The sequence below is a fragment of the Lynx canadensis genome, chromosome C1, assembly GCF_007474595.2.
Source record: "Lynx canadensis isolate LIC74 chromosome C1, mLynCan4.pri.v2, whole genome shotgun sequence".
Lineage (NCBI taxonomy): Eukaryota > Metazoa > Chordata > Mammalia > Carnivora > Felidae > Lynx > Lynx canadensis.
The window spans coordinates 10975262-10993010 of record NC_044310.1 but is presented as its reverse complement, the minus strand read 5'-3'; the positions used below and the strand labels follow the sequence as shown (position 1 = coordinate 10993010).

The 17749-nt window shown below is 60.5% G+C and overlaps 1 protein-coding gene across 2 annotated transcripts; it reads right to left on the bottom strand.

Moving 5' to 3' along the window:
* Nucleotides 1-572: 572 nt before the first annotated feature.
* Nucleotides 573-16748, bottom strand: EFHD2 (EF-hand domain family member D2). 2 transcript variants are annotated; one of them, XM_030327722.1, is made up of 4 exons: nt 16367-16748; nt 4598-4745; nt 3241-3375; nt 573-2338 (listed from the first exon to the last, which is right to left on the bottom strand). In XM_030327722.1, exons 1-4 carry the CDS (start codon nt 16675-16677, stop codon nt 2207-2209), a joined length of 726 nt encoding a protein of 241 aa, XP_030183582.1. In that variant the 5' UTR covers nt 16678-16748; the 3' UTR covers nt 573-2206. The 2 variants fall into 2 exon arrangements, with proteins under 2 accessions (XP_030183582.1, XP_030183583.1); XM_030327723.1 differs by lacking the exon at nt 16367-16748 and adding an exon at nt 6950-7476.
* Nucleotides 16749-17749: the final 1001 nt, after the last annotated feature.

Genomic DNA, 17749 nt, shown 5'->3' with positions numbered 1-17749 from the left:
CTGATCTGTCCAAAGCCACACAGGGAGCACCCCAGGTCTTTCCTCATCGCCTATCACCACAGCCTGTGTGTGTGTGTGTGTGTGTGTGTGTGTGTCTTAGGGGTGGGGAGGCTTGAGGTGTCTCTGTGCGGGAGAATCTCGGGGGCTCTCGGGTGCATCCATCTAGAATCCTCAGAGTATTGGTGCCACTCCTGGTGCGTGTCCTCCTCTGAATCCGCCCGGCAGGGTGGCTGGATGCGCCCCCCCCCCCCCCAACTCCCCCAGCCTGTGTGCTTCTGGGAGAGTCTCTGGGAAATAGAACAGCACCCCCTCATGGGCTGGTTGTGAGGATTAAATTAGTAAATATACATACATACATACATATATATATGAGCTACGGCGTTTAGAGCAGCCCCTGGTGATAGGGGGTGGGCGTCCCTCAACCTCCATTAGGAAGACTCTCCTCCCTGGTCCCTGATGTGACATGGAGGCCACCTGAGCGCGCACTGCCCCAGCACCCAGGTGACTTGGTCCCCTTCCTTCCCTTCCCAGCCCCTCCCCTCTTCCACCAACCAACAAAAACCACACACACGTAAGAATATAGAATTTTATCTTATTTTAGTTAAAAAAAATAATTGTACCACCAAATGAAAAAGTAGCTTTCTTTGGGGGAAGGTGAGAAGGGAGGGAAAAAACAAAAGCGAGAAGCCGAAGGAAAAGAACTTTTTATAGTCATCTGTATAAACACATCCGCTAAGGCAAACGCAATTCAGGACCAAGGCTGCCGCACTGGGGTCAGCACCTCCTAATTTCTGCAGATTCTAAGGCCAAAAAAATAAAACCTCTGCAAATCCAACAGTTTTGTGGACTCTTGGGGGGCATTTTACTAAAATAAAGAGTTGTCATGTTTAAAAAGCAGTGACGTTGTCATGACACACACCGAAAGTTGCATAACCGTGGCCTCGGTGGCCATTCACGTGTTTGGACTGGTGACGGGCACAGTTTCACGACACGGCAACGGACACACACACTCACACGCACACACACGCACACACGGAAGTGAGCACACCGGGAGCTGCGCAGGACCGGGCTGGTGGCACAGGCTTGGCCGCAGCCCATCTGGGGATGGGCACAGGGAGGGCCGGGGTCCCCATGCTTCCTCAGGGGGTGGGGGTGACGGGACGGGTCCCATCGCTGGTGACAGGGTGGTGCACATCGCATGGGGAAGGATGGCGTGAAAGGGCCGAGCCAGGCCCCTGCTCCCCGCCGCCTGGTCCGTGCAAACCACTCAAAGCACTTCCCGGACGCCTCCCGGAGCACGGAGCCCAACACTAGTTTCCTTCCCAGTGAAGGGGCCAATCCCTCCTCCTCACCCTGCTCTCTCAGAGCCCCTGGGCCCCCCGGGCTGTTCCAGGGAGACCAGGGGGTGGCGTTTCTGCCCCCAGAGCCTTCCCTGCCCGCGATCCACGGCGTGGCCGGCAGTGTGGGCCCGTGAGGTAGATGGGCACGGCTGCCCCCTCACCCTGCCTGGCGGGGCCCCAGAGGGCCGGGGTCTCCGTGTGAGCACGGGGTGCCAGGGCCTGGGTCCCTTCACCGAAAGGGAAGCGCCCTCCCCTCTGGCAGAGAGAGGAGGCAGGGGCTGGAGGAACGGCTGTCGGCTGTTCGGGGGGGGGGGGGGGGCGGGAAGCCCTCGTGTCTCTGATCAGCCCCTTGGGTCGTGCTCTGCTCCAGAGCGCCTCCCCGAGGGGCAGGGCCCCCGGGGGGCAGTGTGGCCTGTAGGCTAAGGGCAGGAGGCCTCTGGGAAGGGAGGAGGAGAGTGTGTGGAGGGCAGGCACCTGGGATAGGGAGGACCCTAGGGCCGGGAGCTGGGCTCGGGGGCCGCTGCAATGCGAGCAGGCAGAGGGACGGCCGGGGGGGGGGGGGGGGGGGCGGGGCGCGACAGACGCGCAGGAATCGCCAGGGAGGGCTGGGCCAGGCGAGGAGCCAGCACTGGTGTCGCGGCCTCGGGAACAGCGGGGGGGGGGGGGGGGGGGGGGGGGGGGGGGAGGCAGGGCCGCCTTGGACACCCCTCCGCTGGCTCCGTTCACAGACGTTTTAGGTTTGAAGTACGGTCCCTTCGGATGGAGCCCGGGATGCAGGCCTGGCCTCCGGTCTGCCCGCCTCTGCGGGCCGGGCCGGGCGCCGGGGGCCGGGGGCCGGGGCCGAGCGGTCAGGCCGCAGCCCCTTGCTACTTGAAGGTGGACTGCAGCTCCTTGAAGGCCGCCTTCCGCTGCTTCATCTCCTCCGCCTGCTTCTTCCTTTCCTCCTGCTCTGCCTTGATCTCCTCCTCGAAGCGGCTGGACACGTTGATGGCCTGGACCTACAGCCGAGCGGGGACGAGGGGGGTCAGGCAGGGCGGGAGAGGGATCTGCCCCCAGGTGTCCCGCCGGCCCACGCCCGGCTCGCACCGGCTCTGGCCCTGGGCCTCAGTGTCTCCATTCAGAGCCTGCTGCCCGACAACCGGCCTCGTGGATTCACCGAGCGGGGTGGAAGCTCGAACGTACGTTCGGTGGCCACCGCCTAGTGTTAAGTCCCGGAAGGGGGGGCTTTCGATGCTGCTCTTCGGGTTTCCCGTCCCGAGAAGCCCGGATGCACACCTGTTCCCACTGACGATCCCTGAAATGGCCCATCAACCCCAGAAGCGCAGAGGGAGATGGGAGGTGACCTTCAGAAGGAATGTTCTTAGCTAACATGGGAAGAGAGAGAAACTAGGGAAAGCAGGTGCCCGGGGGCGGAGAATCCAGGAGCCCTACTTGTTCTCTCCACCTGAGCATGTGCTGCACGGGGAGCGCGCTGTGCACGGGGACGGCCTCTGGGGCCCACACCCCCTCCAGGCCGGGGGAGGCCCGTGAGCTGGGCCTGCTCTGCTGTCTCCTGGGCCCAGCGTTCAAGGACAGGTCTGCCAGGGGCAGCACAAAGGGGTCCATGTCCACTCTTTAAGAGTCTACGCCCTTCACCTGCCCGGGGGCCAGGGAGACAGAGGAGAAGCTGGCAGGGACCACAGCCTGGCTGGAAGGGGACAGAAGCCAGGAGTGCTGTGGGCCTCGCGCGGTCCAGCCCGGGCGTCAGTGCTCCGCTCCTCAGCGGGGACAGGAAGGACGAGCGCTGACCCTCATGCTAACTCGGGTCCCGTCACACCCCGGCCACCCCTCTCCTCGTGCCGGGGTCGGGGGACCCCCACCCCCTACCCCCCCGAGCCCCACACATCCTCTGGTTCCGCACCTTGGCCTCAAAGAAACTCTTGGCCCCCTTGACGCCCTCGGTGGAGACATCGATCTCGGAGAGGCGGGCGAGCACGTGCAGCCCGCTGTCCTCCTGTAACTCCCCAGCCGCTGCCTTGCGGAAAATCAGGAGGAACTGCGGAAGGGAAAAGGCACGAGGTGTCAGGGAGGGGCACGGGGCCAGAGGTCTGGGCTCTCCCCCTCCATGCTCTGGGCCCCTCCATCTCTGGGCCTCAGCTTGCCCACCTGTACAATGGGAGGCAAGGTGACACATCTCCCGCTCTCCCAGGATCTGGGGCTACTGCAGGCCTGTTTGCCCATGTTCAGATCCCACGAAGAGCCCCAAGCTACCCCTTTCATTGTCTCACTGCTCCTCAAACTAATCTGCTCAGAAGTTCCATTTACTAGGGGCGCCTGGGGGGCTCAGTCAGTTAAGCAGCTGACTCTTCATTTCAGCTCAGGTCATGATCTCAGGACTCATGAGTTCGAGACCCGCGTCGGGCTCTGCACCGACAGGGCGGAGCCTGCTTGGGATTCTCTCTCTCTCCGTCTCTCTCTGCCCCTCCCCTACGCTCTCTCTCAAAATAAATAACTTAAAAAAAAAAAAAGCTCCACGCACTGAGTCCTGAAAGTATACGATTGTGACCATTTTACAGACTGAGGCAGACTCAGAGGCAAGGAAGAAACTTGCCCCCAAATCTCAGCGGCAGAAAGTGACAAAAGAAGGTTCTGAACCCGTGTCCTGCCTCCGTCATCTCGCACTGCCTGCACCTTCCTCCCTGGACTCGTCCTCCCACCACCGTTCTCTTGTCCTGCCTCCTCTATGGTTCTTGCCAGTTCTCCGAACGAGGCCGCCCCTGTCCTTCGGCCTGGGCTGCCTGCGGTCCAGTGCTGCTGTTATCTGGCTGGGAGCCTCCACTGCCTCCTCCAGAGAACAGGCCTGCCCACGACTCCTGTCCCAGAGTGAGAACCCAGTGAGATCCAGGGTGTGAAGTCACCCAGAGCAGAGCCTGGCCCCTCTCGGACCACAGTCGTGTCACTTCCTCCGCCTGTCCCCCTCTTCTCCTGAGTCACGGCACTCTGCCGTTTCACTCCCTGGGAATCTCCCCCTCTGTGCTCCAGGGCCCTTGGAGCACAAGGCCTTTCTCTGGACTTCCAAAGTTGCACCCAGGGTCAGAAGTCACTCCATAAGTGCTTACTACATGAAGGAATGGATGTCCCTCCTTCTCACTTCAGGCACCTCAGGATCCCCACGGTGGCTGCTCTAGGATCCCCACTGGGGCGTCCCTCAGCCAACTATGAGCCATTCAACGGTCGAGCACAAGCCCCCCAGTCGTCCACGTGGGGAGCAGACTTACCTCCCGGAAGCTGAGCTTGCTGTCAAAGTCCTCATCCACCTCCTTGATCATGTTTTTCAGGCCCAGGTGGGTCTGCGGAGCCCCGAGCTTCTCCATCATCAGCTTCAGCTCCATCAGGTCAATGAAGCCGTCCCGGCCGGCGTCGTACCTGTGGGAGGGACGAGAGAGGCCAGGGATGTCCTGACACCTCAGACTTGACCGGTCAGAGCATCACAGGCTGGGCTGCAAGGAGCCTGTCATCCTATCCATTGCAGCTGGAATGGGCTCCGGGTCTGTGGCTTCCACTTGGTTATCTCTGATGACGAGGGACTCCCTACACGGCCCGCAGCCTCTTACGTGTCGAACACTGTGGCTGAAGCCGCAGCCTCCCTGCACTGAATGTGACGTGAACCAGCAGGGAGAAAGAATTCATGATTCCATGGGGTATGGACTGCCGGGGGGGGGGGGGGCTTTGACATTATCTCCAGGGTCAGCCTAGCACCTCTACCAGCGCTCGAGGGACATCTTGGCCCCGTCTCTCCCCCACTCCTGCCCCAACTCAGGAGAGGCAGAAGGTACCACATGTCACAGGGCAGGGCCGGAGGTCACAGGAGGGAGGTCCACTTCTAGTTTTCTGGGAGGTGGCCTGGGGTGAGTTCAGGGAACAGTCTGTGCAGTGAGTGGTGGGGACATGGCTGGGTGGCTGGAAAGGGCTGGAACACTGATAAGGTGATAAAAGCGTGCCTGCACATTTCAGGTCTGTTTTCTTCCACCAAAGGTCCAGGAGACGCAGGGACTGTGTGTGTGTGTGTGTGTGTGTGTGTTGTCTAAACACCTCTCTTGACTGGCCTCCCTGTGGCAAGCGCCTGGGTCAGAGATGGCCTCCCGGCCCGGTCCCCTGGCCGGGGAGGTGCCTTGAGTGCAGAATATATCACAGCATGACGGATGTGGGCACTGTTTGCACAGCCTAGCCATGCCCTCTTATCAGGCTAACCAAACACTTGCCCGGACCGCCTCCTGGCGGGGGCTGGGAAGAGAGTGGTCTCAGGGCTAAAATGGGCCTTCTGAGCCTAAAGAAACCTTGTGTAGTCCCCAGGCCTCAAGCTGGCTGGGTGAGTGTTGGTGACGGTAGAGTGACATTGAGGGGCTGAGCTGCAGAAACCTGTGTCCTGGTCTGAGAGTTCTACGTCCACACTTCATTTCTGTGCCTTCTTCAGGGCTCCCCAGTCCCCGTCCCCCAACTCTAGTTATATATAAGCTTCGCATGACCTTGAACAACTAGTAGAAACCACTTTTTGACGTCGGTCTTTGGGCCGGGAACTTTACTGTACTTAAGTCCGGTGAGAACCGTATTATATAAATGGAGGCTCAGAGAGGTTAAGTGACCTGCCCAAGGTCCCAGAGCAGTAAAGGAAAGGAGTGGAAGCCCAGCTCATAAACAGGCTCATAAAGCTGCACATTCGCCTTCCGTGTGCCCTGGGGCTACGCAGCAGGGTGTATGTGCAGGGGGTATAAATAGTTCACACACGAGTCAGTGGCTGGGAGTGACGCAGCACAGGGGAGGCTCTGGGAACCCTGCAGGGAACGCAGGTCCTGAGGCCTCTGTCCCCCGCCCTGCAGGGGTGGGGGGGGGGCTGGAGCTGGGGGCAGATGGGCCAGAGGTCCCTGCGGGCGAGGCTGACGCGAGAGGATGTGGTAGAGGGCTGTGGGCCTCAGGAGGGTCAGGCAGGCCTACGGTCCCAGGCTCCAGTTGAAGCTGGAGGGGCCCTGTGGGGGGCGTGGCAGAGGCCCCTCTTCCCATCTTTGGAGTCGGGTAAGGGGCCGCTGCCCGAAACCCTGTGACGTGCCGCGGACGGCGGCCTGGGGCGGGGGTCAGTCTTTCCTGGGGCAAGACACATGGGCGCTGCTGTTCAGGAGAACAAAACCCCACCGCTTTCTGGACGGCAGTGAAAAGTCAGCAATGACACGTCAGGGCTGGGGACAGACTGCCTGGGCTCTGGCAGACCTGCCTCTCGAGCCTCCGGCCAAGGCGTGATGGGGACTCTCTTGCAGGGGCACCGTGAGGACTGACCGAGCTCATACATGCCAAGCGCCCAGCACAGTGCCTGGCATGTGGAGCTGACTCCAGAAATGGGATCCAGTTGCCTTTATTAAGCTCCTACTATGTGCGAGGCATTTCTTTACAGCTTCTGTGCTCAGCAGTCCTGGAGGGTCGGGATTACTTCCCCACGTGACTGACCAGGGAATGGGGATTGTAGGGGTGAGGGCACCGGCTCGGAAACCAGCTGGCCAGGGACTCACACCCCATCCCTGTGGTTCCCACACTCTTCTCCGCCGGCCCCCCTGCACCCCCTGAGCGCCGCCTTTATTTACCGCTCACGTGTACGGATCTCTCCTGCAGCTGGGGGGTGGCTCAGTGTCAGAGGAAGTGCAGACAACGTGTCCGAACTTGGACAGAGACTTGGACTCTGTATTTCTTGGTTTCTGGCAGCTCCCAGGCCTGGCTGGGCTGCGGCTTGAACCACTGCCTGCATCAATCAAAGGTCAATCAATGACTGGGTCTGGGCTCTATCCCGGGCAGGCTCTGAGCCCCAAGGGGACAATGCAGGGGCTGGCCATATGCCAGCGGATCAATCACCAAGAGGAGGTGACAGAGGTCAGGTGCTAGGTGGGAGTTGCGTCCCCCCAAGGAGGAGACACTGGGGGGAGGCTGTTACCATGAGGCTTGGAGGGAGCAGGCAGAGATCATGTGCCCTGGGCTCTGAGGTGGGTGGGCTTTGGGTCACTGGATCAAGCAGGTGCCAGGGTGAATGTGACTGAAGATGGCCTTGAAGGTTCTGTGTCCACATCAACTCTGCTGAGACCGACTGGGGTCCAAACCCCAGATCTGCCGCTTGGCTGGCTGGCTGACCCTGGTTAAATCACCTGACCCCGCCCCCCCACCCCAATTTTCCCATTTATATCATGGAACTCAAAGGACCCATCTCAGGACAAAGGCACAGATTAAAAGAGACAATCCAGGTAGATTCCTAGCACAGAGCCTGGCCCACGGTAAGCACTTAATTAGCACAGCCGGTCAATAACGACGGTAATAATAATAGAAACATTGTTATTACTACCCACCTTGAGGATTAAAGATTAAATGAGATGACGAACATAAAATGCCTAGGACATAACAGGTGCTTAGAGCCTGCTAATTTCGTTGGAACAGTGGCCACTGAGAACTTTTTGTGTGCCAGATACTACATTAAGTGCTTTGCACACACAACATAAAAACGGCGCTGATAAGAATGAAAACGGCAAAGAAATACGAGGGCTTCTCCCTTGGGCGCCCGTCCTGATGGCGCATGGCTGTGACGAAATGCTTGCTGCAGACTGTTCTGGAGGCAGGGGGTGGGCAAGTTGGTCCGGGGCCACCCCCAGCATCTCCCCCTCCTCTGAGGCTCCCACGACTCCCCCCACGAGGCCCGATTCCCAGACCCCACCACTTGGGGAGGTGGACAGACAGCAGGACAGCCGTTTGCTCCCTCGCCGGCTAGAGAGAGAGCGGGGGAGCCTCAGCCCTGGGTTACTCTGTCCTTCCTCTCACAGGAAGGAAGGGACAAGGGGAGGGGGCTGTCACTGTGCCACCAGCAGGTTGATGACTGGCAACACAGGAGACACCCCCTGGCTGGGGAGACCCTCTCATCCATCACTCTCCCTGAGCTGGAACTGAGGGTGCAGGTGGCTCAGAGGGATCAGGGCAAGACAGGCAGCACAGCCTGGTCTATCTGCTTCATGATATGTGGGGGAAATTGGGGCCCAGAGTAGGCAGCAACCAGCCCAGGGTCCCACAGCGGGTGGACTGCAGGGTCCCCAAAGCCAAGGCTTTCCTTCTTCCCGCCTATCTGCGTCCTTCTCCTTCCTGGTCCCAGAGAGGGTCCCGAATTCTCAAGCTTGCAGGGCTGGGGGACGCGGGGTTGAGAGCCCGGCCTGGGGCCTGCCTGGGAGGGCCAATTCCATCGGGCAGGACTGGCAACAAAGCTCGCGGGCTGGGAGCTCAGCACTTTTCTGCAGCACCGGAGGGAGGCTGCGGGCCCTGGCACCGTGCCCACATTCCTACCCGCCTCCCCCTGAATAGTTCTCGGCGGGCAGGGCTCGGCAGCTGCCGCCCCGGATGCTGGTGACAAAATCCCTCCCATCTACCCTCGAGAGCGAGAGCGGAGTAGACGGTCACCGCCCAGACAGACTTTGCCTCGTTGCACCCTTGCGCGGAGCAGGTCCCGCCCGGCCGGCTGCTCCTCCGGCCTTGGCTCTCATATCCAGGAGTTACGGCAGTGGGCAGCGGCTGGCTCTTACGGTGTGCGTCCCTGCTTCCTAACAATATCATCCTTAGTGGCTACTCTTTGCTGAGCACTTACTAAGCGCCAGGCACAACGCCAAGTGTTCCGTATCAGACCCTCACAAGGACCCTGCGAAGCTGGCATGACTATCCCTCCATTACAGACGAGGAGACAGAGGCTCAGGGAGGAAGCCACTTGGCCAAAGCCCTGGTTGACAAGGACACGGCTGGGATCCGAACCCCGATCTGACGAAACACACATGCTTTTAGCTGCCATGTTATGTCCCGATGCTCACACACCCTGTACGAGAGAATCTCGGGCTGGGAGGGATACCGGAGGTGACTCATTCAGCCGTTCGTGAAGGTCAGATTCCTAACGCAGTTTTCCTGCTCGGGTCTTGGAATATCTCTGGGCACAGGAAGCTCCCTACTTCACTCAGGGTAGCCCATATCGGCTCTGGAACGTTCTATCGGAAGGTGGTTCCTCCCGCACGAGCCTCCCCATCCACCAGCTGTGCTGCACAGTCTGATGGCAGAACGAGGGGGAAGGTGGGAGCACGGGAGACCCCAATTTTGTCCCTTTGCTTCCTATCCCAGGCCTTTGTGCGTGGCTCCTCGGCCCACGGGGGTCCCCAGGAGGACAATCAGCTGGGGAGGGTGGTGTCTGCGGGCCAACGATCCCCCAGGCCCACCTGGCTTTGGTCTCGGCCTTCACAGGCCTGGTCCACCCCCAGTGGCTCCTAGGCCTCTACACACTTTGCCCCATGAAGTGGGAAGGTCCCTTGGGGCAGGAAAGTCCTGGACAACAGAAAAACTCGGGCTTTGCTCGCTGTCACAGCCAGCGGGCCCTGCCCACCTCCCTCTGCAGGTGGCCACCCACATGCTCGATGACAGCCACTCGGCCCTGCCCGTGGGGTCCTGCGTGCCCCCGCCCCCAGACTGCCTGACTCATGAGGGGAAAGCCCGGCCACTCACCACTTCCTCCAGCCCTATCTACAGAATTGGACACTCGATCTGTTGCCATGTCAGCCAAGGAGAGGGTGTGAGGGCGTGAGGGTGTGTACGTGCGTGTGGACGAGTGCACGAATGCTGCTCATGGCTCTCCCGTAGCTTTTTAGTGGACCAGGCAGCAGCCCCCCAGGCTGACGGCCATCTGCTGGGGGCTCTCAGGGCTTGGGACCTGCTAACCTTGGGTTCAAGCACAGCACGCTGAGCCCCATCTCCCCGGGCTTGTAACGTCAGCGGTGGGTGTCCTGCCAGTAATTCCTGCACTGCCTCCTTCCTGCCGGCGCTTAACGCTTATTGTTGCATCAGGGATCGCACCGAACACTCATGGAGCGTCTCTTACAGGCTCGTGTTTATTATTTCACTTCCTCCTTCCCTTAGCTGCTCAGACTTGCCTTCCCTGTAGGAAAATCTTAGGCCAGTGGCAGAAGTCCCCTGTGGGCGGCCTAGAGCTTCTTACACTTGAGCGTTAGGACGCAGATTCTGATCCGGTAGACCCGGGGCGGAACCTGGGCAACCACACTTCTAACGAGCCACCCTTTCTGGGTCCCGTGGGAGCGAGGGACTTGGAGTCGGACAGACCCCAGTTCACACGCTGTCCCCACTCCTTACTAGCGGCGTGACTCTGGACGGGCCACGCACGGAACCTCTGTGGGACCCAGGCTTCTCGTTTGTGAAAATAGTAGGTATGATCTCACCGGCTGTCATAAAAGGACTAAACAAGAGGCAAAATGCCCAGGAGGGAGGGGGCCGACAGTGGCCACGGTCTTAGTCACATGAGGGTCTCCACACGGCTCTAGCTGCCCCCTTCTGGCACGGGACTCTGGCTTCTCTGCAGTCAGAGAAAAGCGGAAGTCAGCCAAGGAGAGGGCTGCTCGGCAGTCAGAGGGAACTCGGCTGCCAGGACGGAGTGGGGACTGTCCCTGCTGAGGTCTCAGAGCGACTTGGCCTTGTCTCCTGCCTCCGGCTGGCCTGGCTTTGCTAAAGGGCCTCCCCTGAGGCAGCAGGGCCTGGTGCCTCACTGCTGAAGCCAGGCCTTGGACCCAGAGGGTACAGACGGACGGACAGACAGGAGAAGGCAGTCAGGAAGGTGCAAACCAAAGGGGAACCAAAAGTCCCCAGGCGGGGGAGGGGAGCAGTGACTCAGAAGCGGAAGGGAAGTAGGAACAGCAGAGGGTGAGCACCAAGTTCAAGAAATCCTCCCTCCCCAGGGGTGGGGCATCTTCCCAGAAAGCCGGGCTCCTGGCTGCTACAGGTGGAAGGACCTAACCTCTGTACCCACCCTCCCCCCGCAGAGGCCCTGAGAGCCCCCTCCAGCTCCCATCCATACACACAGCCCTCTTTTGGTCTCTGGGGCTCCCCGCAGGCAGACCTGCTTCCAATCCTGCCCCTGCCACTTATGATTACCTTGGATAAGTGACTCAACCTTCTTGAGCCTCAGTTTCCTCACCTGGCAAATGGGGATAACGATACTACCCACCTCACTGTGCTGTCGTTCGGATCCAATTCAATCCCTGAAATAGACACACAGGCTCCTCTGGGAGCAACTGGACCCGGTGTCTCCATTTAATGAGGAGAGGGCGTGGAGGCAGGGGGCTGGCTGCGGAGAGGGCATCACCATGGCATCTCTCATGAGAGCGTTTGGTCCTCGTGGTAGGAATAAATGGAAACTTCAATTTCTAGCCCCCGGGGCCCATCCTCTCTACTACCGTTGTTCAGGAGACTAAGCTTCCTGACGGCAGGAACTTTATTCTTCCCTGGATTGTCTAGAACTTAATACAAGCCGTGTTTGATGAATGCTCAAACGAAGGGCTTTTATGTTTTTCCACAGCATCTATGTTTTTAACAGCCCACAGGCGGGACATGATGGTGGACTCTTTACAAAGAGTCAGGACTTTTTAAGCTGCATCCCCTGAACTTTACCGGGTAGGGTCCCTAGCCCAGGGGGAAACTGAGGCTGAGAAGCTGAGCACCCTTTGCCCCGAGCCACGCAGTTGCACAGATGGGCGCTGGAGTCCCAGTTCTGAATCCCTCCAGAGTGTCGCTTGCTCTCTCCTTTTTCTCTGCCACCTGCCTTCCACGTAATTAAGTGATAATGAATTCATTTCCCTACTTTTTGTTATTTACGAAAGCCGCACGTAGCTGTCGATCAGAGCGTCTGTTCAGCAAGAGAAAAGGCAGGGGGTCTCATGCCGGGTCCCCATCACTCCGGCCCACAGCGTGAGGTGGTCGGTGGCCCGGCAGCTCTACGTGGGGTAAGTGGAGGCAGCCGACAGCTTTTGTGCAGCGACCTCCACACCTGCACAGACAACCACCGCCAGGGCTGGGGGTGTGGGTGACAGGAACAGTACTTACTTTGTGCCAAGCACCGGGTGAAGGACTTCACAACTGCCCTGTGAGGTGGGTGCCAGTACTCTCCCTGTTTTTAGGGTGACGGACGGAGGCCCGGAAGGTTTAGGTGCCGTGTCCCAGGCCCACAGCTGGGATTCAAACCCAGGACCACAGACCCCGAAGGCCCTGCTCTGAATGACTGTCCCTCATACTATCTTTCAGGAAGGACACCGGGGGACGTGCCGTGAGGCACAGGGTCTGAGGGGACATGTGGAGGAGGAGCAAATGGAGAAGAGGGGAGGCAGAGGCGTCCAGAAGGAGAGGGAAGCCTGCCTCTCTGACGCAAGGAGGGGTCATGAGACACAGCGTCTGGGGACGAGGCTGGCCAAGCAGGGAACTAGGGCATCTTCCTCAGATTCCACGGCAGGTTCAGAATTACATGGCTGCCTCCCTCTTGGGCAGGTCTCGACTCACGAAACCCCACAGAGCCTCGTGCAGGCTGCTGCTGGCCCAGAGGTGGGCCCCCTTGAGGCTCTGTGGGGTCATACCATTCCCTCTTTGGCTGGAAGGTTCCAGAAACAGCCCTGGATGGATGGGCAGAGACAGAGGTGGGGAGAGGGGTTAGAGGTGCTGGGGCAGCCTGAGGCCGCCTGGGGAGGGAGGACTGAACATCCAGGCTCCACGGACGCGGGGACCTCCACGAGCTGGGCACCAGGCCAGCCCTCTACAGGCATCACCTCCTCGCAGCCCCGACCGAGAAGCAGGGACCATCATCCTTAGTGTACAGACCAGGGTGCTCTGGCTCAGCCACTGAAAACTTCCCTGTGATCCCAAGCGAACCACCACACCTTTCTGGGTCTCACTTTCCTTTTCTGTAAAGTGGGGGGAAAGGCTGGAGTCCACCCTCGAGGTGTCTCTCCCAGCCGGCACCTGCACAGCTGGGTCGTGAGGTCAGAGGCGGACTGCCTCCCTCAATCTCCTTGACTCTCCTTCTGTCTCCCGGAAGGCCCTGGGAGGCAGTCTGGCATCCAGAAGGGTTCAGGACCTCTCAGAAAGAAGGAGGTCATTGCTGAGTACAGCCTGCTCCTTTTACAGATGGGAAGACTCGCGCCCAGCAAGGGCAGAGCCAGGAGGACTCAAGACCAGGCTTTCCAGCTCCTGCCTCCCCAGGAAGGCCAGCCCCCGGTTCCTTATGACCTATCTCTTGCCCTCAGCTCTGGTCAATAGCTTCCAGGAGGGCGGGGCAACCCTCCTCCCTGCCAGGGAGCTAGAGACCAGGGTGGAAGTCTCTCAGCAGGGTCCTGTTTGGACCCAGGAGGCTGCAGCCCCACCAGGACAGCAGGAGCAGAACAGGGGTTTTGTCCTTCCCGACAGCCTGTGTGTCGGCTGTTCCCGGCCGGGACTCAGCTGGGCTCAGCTGGGCTCGGCTGGCTGGCACAGAGAAGCCTTGTTTCCTTGAATACAAAACCGGCAGCTTTCTCTCTCCCCGCCAGGGCCCCCCCACCACTGCGGGCGGCACTTCCTTCCCTAGAAGGGCAGCTCCCTGGCCCCTTCCTGCCCCCTACACCGGCGGTCAGTCGTGCCAAGAGCTGGTTTGCAGGGGTGTTGGGAGGGCTTAAGTTCCCCCCTAACTTCATCAACATCAACCTTGTCAAACTAACACCCAAAAGCAGCCTCTCTAGCAAGTGAGTTTGCCTGCAAATGCAGCTTCAAGGCCATTGCTCTGGTCACGCGCCCTTCTGATCAAGCCGCAGCCTCCCAAGTCCCAGATCGTTTTGGGGGTGCATGGGTTCTCCCAAACAGCTCCGTCCTTTTTTTTTTTTTTTTTTTTTTTTTTTTCTGGCGGGGTGGAGGAATGCTGTGGAAGCCCAAGAGGAGGAGGATTCTGGGAGAGAGACACGGGACGGTGGTGGGTCCACAAGGTGGAAAATCAGCCACGCACATGGAAGGGGGTGTTGGCGAAGTGCATTTTCCCACACGGAAGCAGATGTTTGTGATGGAAAACCCAGAAGGAGGAACGTGGTTTTTAGACTCATAGACCTGAGTTCAGATCCTGGCTCCGTCATTTTCTAGCTGTGTGGTCTCGGCAAGTTATTTAACTCTTCCGTGCCCAGACTGCTCAGCTGTGCCACGGTGGTGCTAGTTCTAGTCATGGGAATGCTGGGTGGAATCGAGGAGTTAGTACCTAGCCACTATTGACGCAGGGATCATGGCTGCATTTAAACGACCCCCCCCACCCTCCCCACCCCCCGAACTCCCTGCCCCCAAGGCAGGGGGCAGGCTCAACAGGGAAATTCCAGACAGTGAAGCTATCTATACCTAGCCCTGGGCTCAAGGAGCTTTCTATCAGTTTGGGTTGGAATCCTGGAAATCCTGCTCTCCAGATGGTGCCAGTCTTTGGCGGGGAAGAAACTTTAGAAGAACTCCCGACAAAGACCCTGGAGTCAAAGAAGCAGGCTCCTCAGGGCCCGGAGGAGGGTTAAGGACTCAGTCCCCCGCCCCAGGCTGACCCTTGGAGAAGTATGGGGCTCTCAGCCATCCAGGTCTGGGAAACAAAGCCCTCTTCCCCTGTGTTGGGGCCAAAGGCAGAAGCAGCAGCAGCATCGAGAAGTGGGAAAGAGCCTTTCTCAAGCTGCAGGGGTTGCAAAACACCCTGTTCCTGGCTTCCTGCTTGGGCGCACAGCCCCATCCTGCCCTGCCAAGGTGTGCCAGCACCTCTCCACTCCAGACCATACCCTGGGCTGTTCCCCCACCAGAAAAGGGGCTGGGCAACAACAGGTGGGGAAGGGTACCAAAGGGAAGGGGGCTGAGCGCTTTCACAACATTCTACCACTAGTGCCCCCCCCCCCCCCCACTGTGGTTGTGAAGAGGTTGACTGTCCATCTCAGTCCCAACTGGATGTTCTCAGGGATGGACCAGAAGGGGACCATTTAGTCCCTTCACAGAGGTTTTAAGTGTTTTTTTTTTTGGGGGGGTGGGGTGGGGAGGGCTGAGCCGCAGACCTGGGGGTGCCTGTTCAATCTGCTAAGGGCACAATGTGTGGAATTAGAGGAAAAGGGAGGGGTGAGAACAACCAGGCAAATTAGATACGGAGGTATGGGGTGTCGGAACCCCATGAAGGAGGGAAGAGGGAACATAGTGGGGGAAGGGGGGAGAGACGGGGGCTTCTGACAGACTGGGGGGGGCAGTGACTGCAAAGCTGCTGGGGAGGGCTTAGGGCAAGAGGAGGGAGGGACAGTGTGTGGAGGGAGGAGGGGACCCAGCCCTGAAGGGAGGATGGGAAGGGGTGGTGCATACCTGCAGAGTGGGGGGCAGGGATGGAGGGGTCTCTCCCTGGGGAGACCACCCGAGGGTCAAGGACAGGGGCCCTGGATAGCAGGGTGGATGGGGTTGGGGTGAGAAGGTCTGAAGGGTCTTTGATGACAGTTTGCTACCAGATGCTGAATAATTGGAGGGGAAGAGGGGGGGTGTCCCTGCCCAGAACCTATGTTGAGGGGCATATGAGATAAGCAGAGGAAATCAAAGGACCCCGATGAAAACAATGTGTATGGCAAGGGGTGAAGGGACCGGTAACGTTTGTTGAGGCGCTGGGGGTGTGTAGAGGGGGGTGTTTTTGACCAGGAGGTGGGGGTGGGGAATTCGAGTCGCTAGGGAGAGGGAAAGGGGAGCCACGGGGTCTTCAAATCGCAGTGTGCGCCGGTGTCTGGTGAGAAGCTTCATTAACTGGGCAGGGGTCCTAGGCCGGAGACCCAGAGTCTTCGGACTCATGTGTATGGTGGTAGTGGGGGGCTCGAGGGGACTCGGGATTACCCAGGAGAGCCGCACGGTCCCCACACCCACACTGACCCCACAGGAGTGCGCGCGTCAGGTGTACTGGGGACCGCGTCACCGTGAGGAGGGGGTCGCGTGCCAGGGCCTGGGGGTCGCCAGACTCACACGCGCGGTGGGGAGGAGGTCCTGAAGCCTCGTGATTAAATGAAAGGGGCCGCGGGGTCGCCACCCCTGGTGCGTCGGGGTTCGGGGGCGCAGAGCTGGCGGCAGGGGGTCCCGCGCGGCGCGGGGTTCGGGGGTCTGGGGCCCAAGGCCGGCGCGCGGGGTGGGTGGGTAGGGGGCCGGGTCGGGCGGGCACTCACTGCTTGAACATCTTCTCCATGTCCTTGATCTGCTTCCTGGAGAACTCCTTGAACTCGGTGTAGGGGTTGAAGACGCGGCGGCTGGGCGACTGGGGCTCGCCGATGCCCTGGTTGAGGTCGGCGCGCCGCAGTAGCTTGGCGCTCAGCTCGCCGTCCGCGCTGCCCAGCGCCTCGGCCGCCTCGTCGGGCGCCCCGGCCGCCGCCGCCGCCGCCGCCCCGTTCAGCCCGGGCTGCTCCGGGGCCTCGGCGCCGCCTTCGCCCTCCATCTGCAGCCGCCGGCTCAGCTTGCTGGCCAGCTCGTCCGTGGCCATGGTGGCCCGCTCGGCGTCCGCCTGGGCCCGGCCCCTGCTCGCCGCGCGCCCGCACCGCCTCTGGCCGCGCTCTTCCTCTTCCTGACACTCCCCGGCGCCAGGCGCCGCCCCCGGGGGTGGGACTTAGGCCCCGCGCGGGGCCCGCCCGCTCCCCGCCCCCGCGCCCGCGCCCGGCCCTGCGCCGCCCGCGTGCGCCGGGGCTCCGCCGCCTGGCTCGAGGGCGCGGGGCGGGGGCGGGGTGCCGTGCCCCGCGTCCCCGCTCCCCCGCCGTCGGGGTTGGGGCCCCCGTAAAACTCCACCCCCCCCTTCCCCACCTCGCTGTGGCCCCTGAGCAGCAGAGGTCGTGCTGGGGGCCGGGGACCGAGGCGGGAAGGACGGGGATCCATCCCCTCAATTGGGGTATGGGTCAGGGCCTCGGAGGGACGCCGCCCCCAACCCCTTCTCCGGAATCCCCACGCCGTGAAGTCGTAGTCCCGAGTCTCTGACACCCCGTCGGTCGCCATGGAGACGACTCGCTGTTAAACACAGGCGTTCTCAGTGAGGGTTGCAGGGCTATGAAGGTGGATCCGGTGAGCGGGAACCCCCCGTTTAGATCTAACTGCGGTTAGAGCCGCGGGAGCTTCTGGAAAGGGCTGGACCAGCAATTTCGAGGGAGACTGGGGCCGGGCCTCAGCCCCGAACGGTTCTGGGAGACAGAGCGAGAGCTAAAGCGGGGAAGGGGCTGGTCCTCACGCCTGGGCCGGCACATCCCATGGATGACTTGGCAGAATAGAGCTGCTGAGCCCCGGTCGTCCCCTGGGACTCTGCTTTAGGGGAACTGGCAGGGACTCTGGCTCCTGCCATTTCGGTGAGGGCCCCAGAGGAGAGATGCCCTCTCCAAGGCTCCATGGGATACGCCTTCGGGAAGAAGCCTGAGAGGCTGTCTCTCTGTGGCCTCGTGTGTCACCTTAAAACTGCGAAGCTGTGGGGGAAGGGGGCGGGGGAGGGCTGGTTAATACTGCAGATTCCCAGGCCCCAGTCCAGACAGATCTCTGCATGGGGCTCAGAAACCTGCATTTTAACAAGCACCCAG

What these genes read in the sequence shown, in the direction of transcription:
- EFHD2 (XM_030327722.1), bottom strand. Translation starts at nt 16,677, where the DNA reads ATGGCCACGGACGAGCTGGCCAGCAAGCTGAGCCGGCGGCTGCAGATG. An exon ending in GCAAGCTCAGCTTCCGGGAG is followed by an intron (nt 3,376 to 4,597) that starts GTAAGTCTGCTC and finishes TCCCTTCCGCAG; the next exon opens with TTCCTCCTGATTTTCCGCAA. An exon ending in AGAGTTTCTTTGAGGCCAAG is followed by an intron (nt 2,339 to 3,240) that starts GTGCGGAACCAG and finishes GCTCGGCTGTAG; the next exon opens with GTCCAGGCCATCAACGTGTC.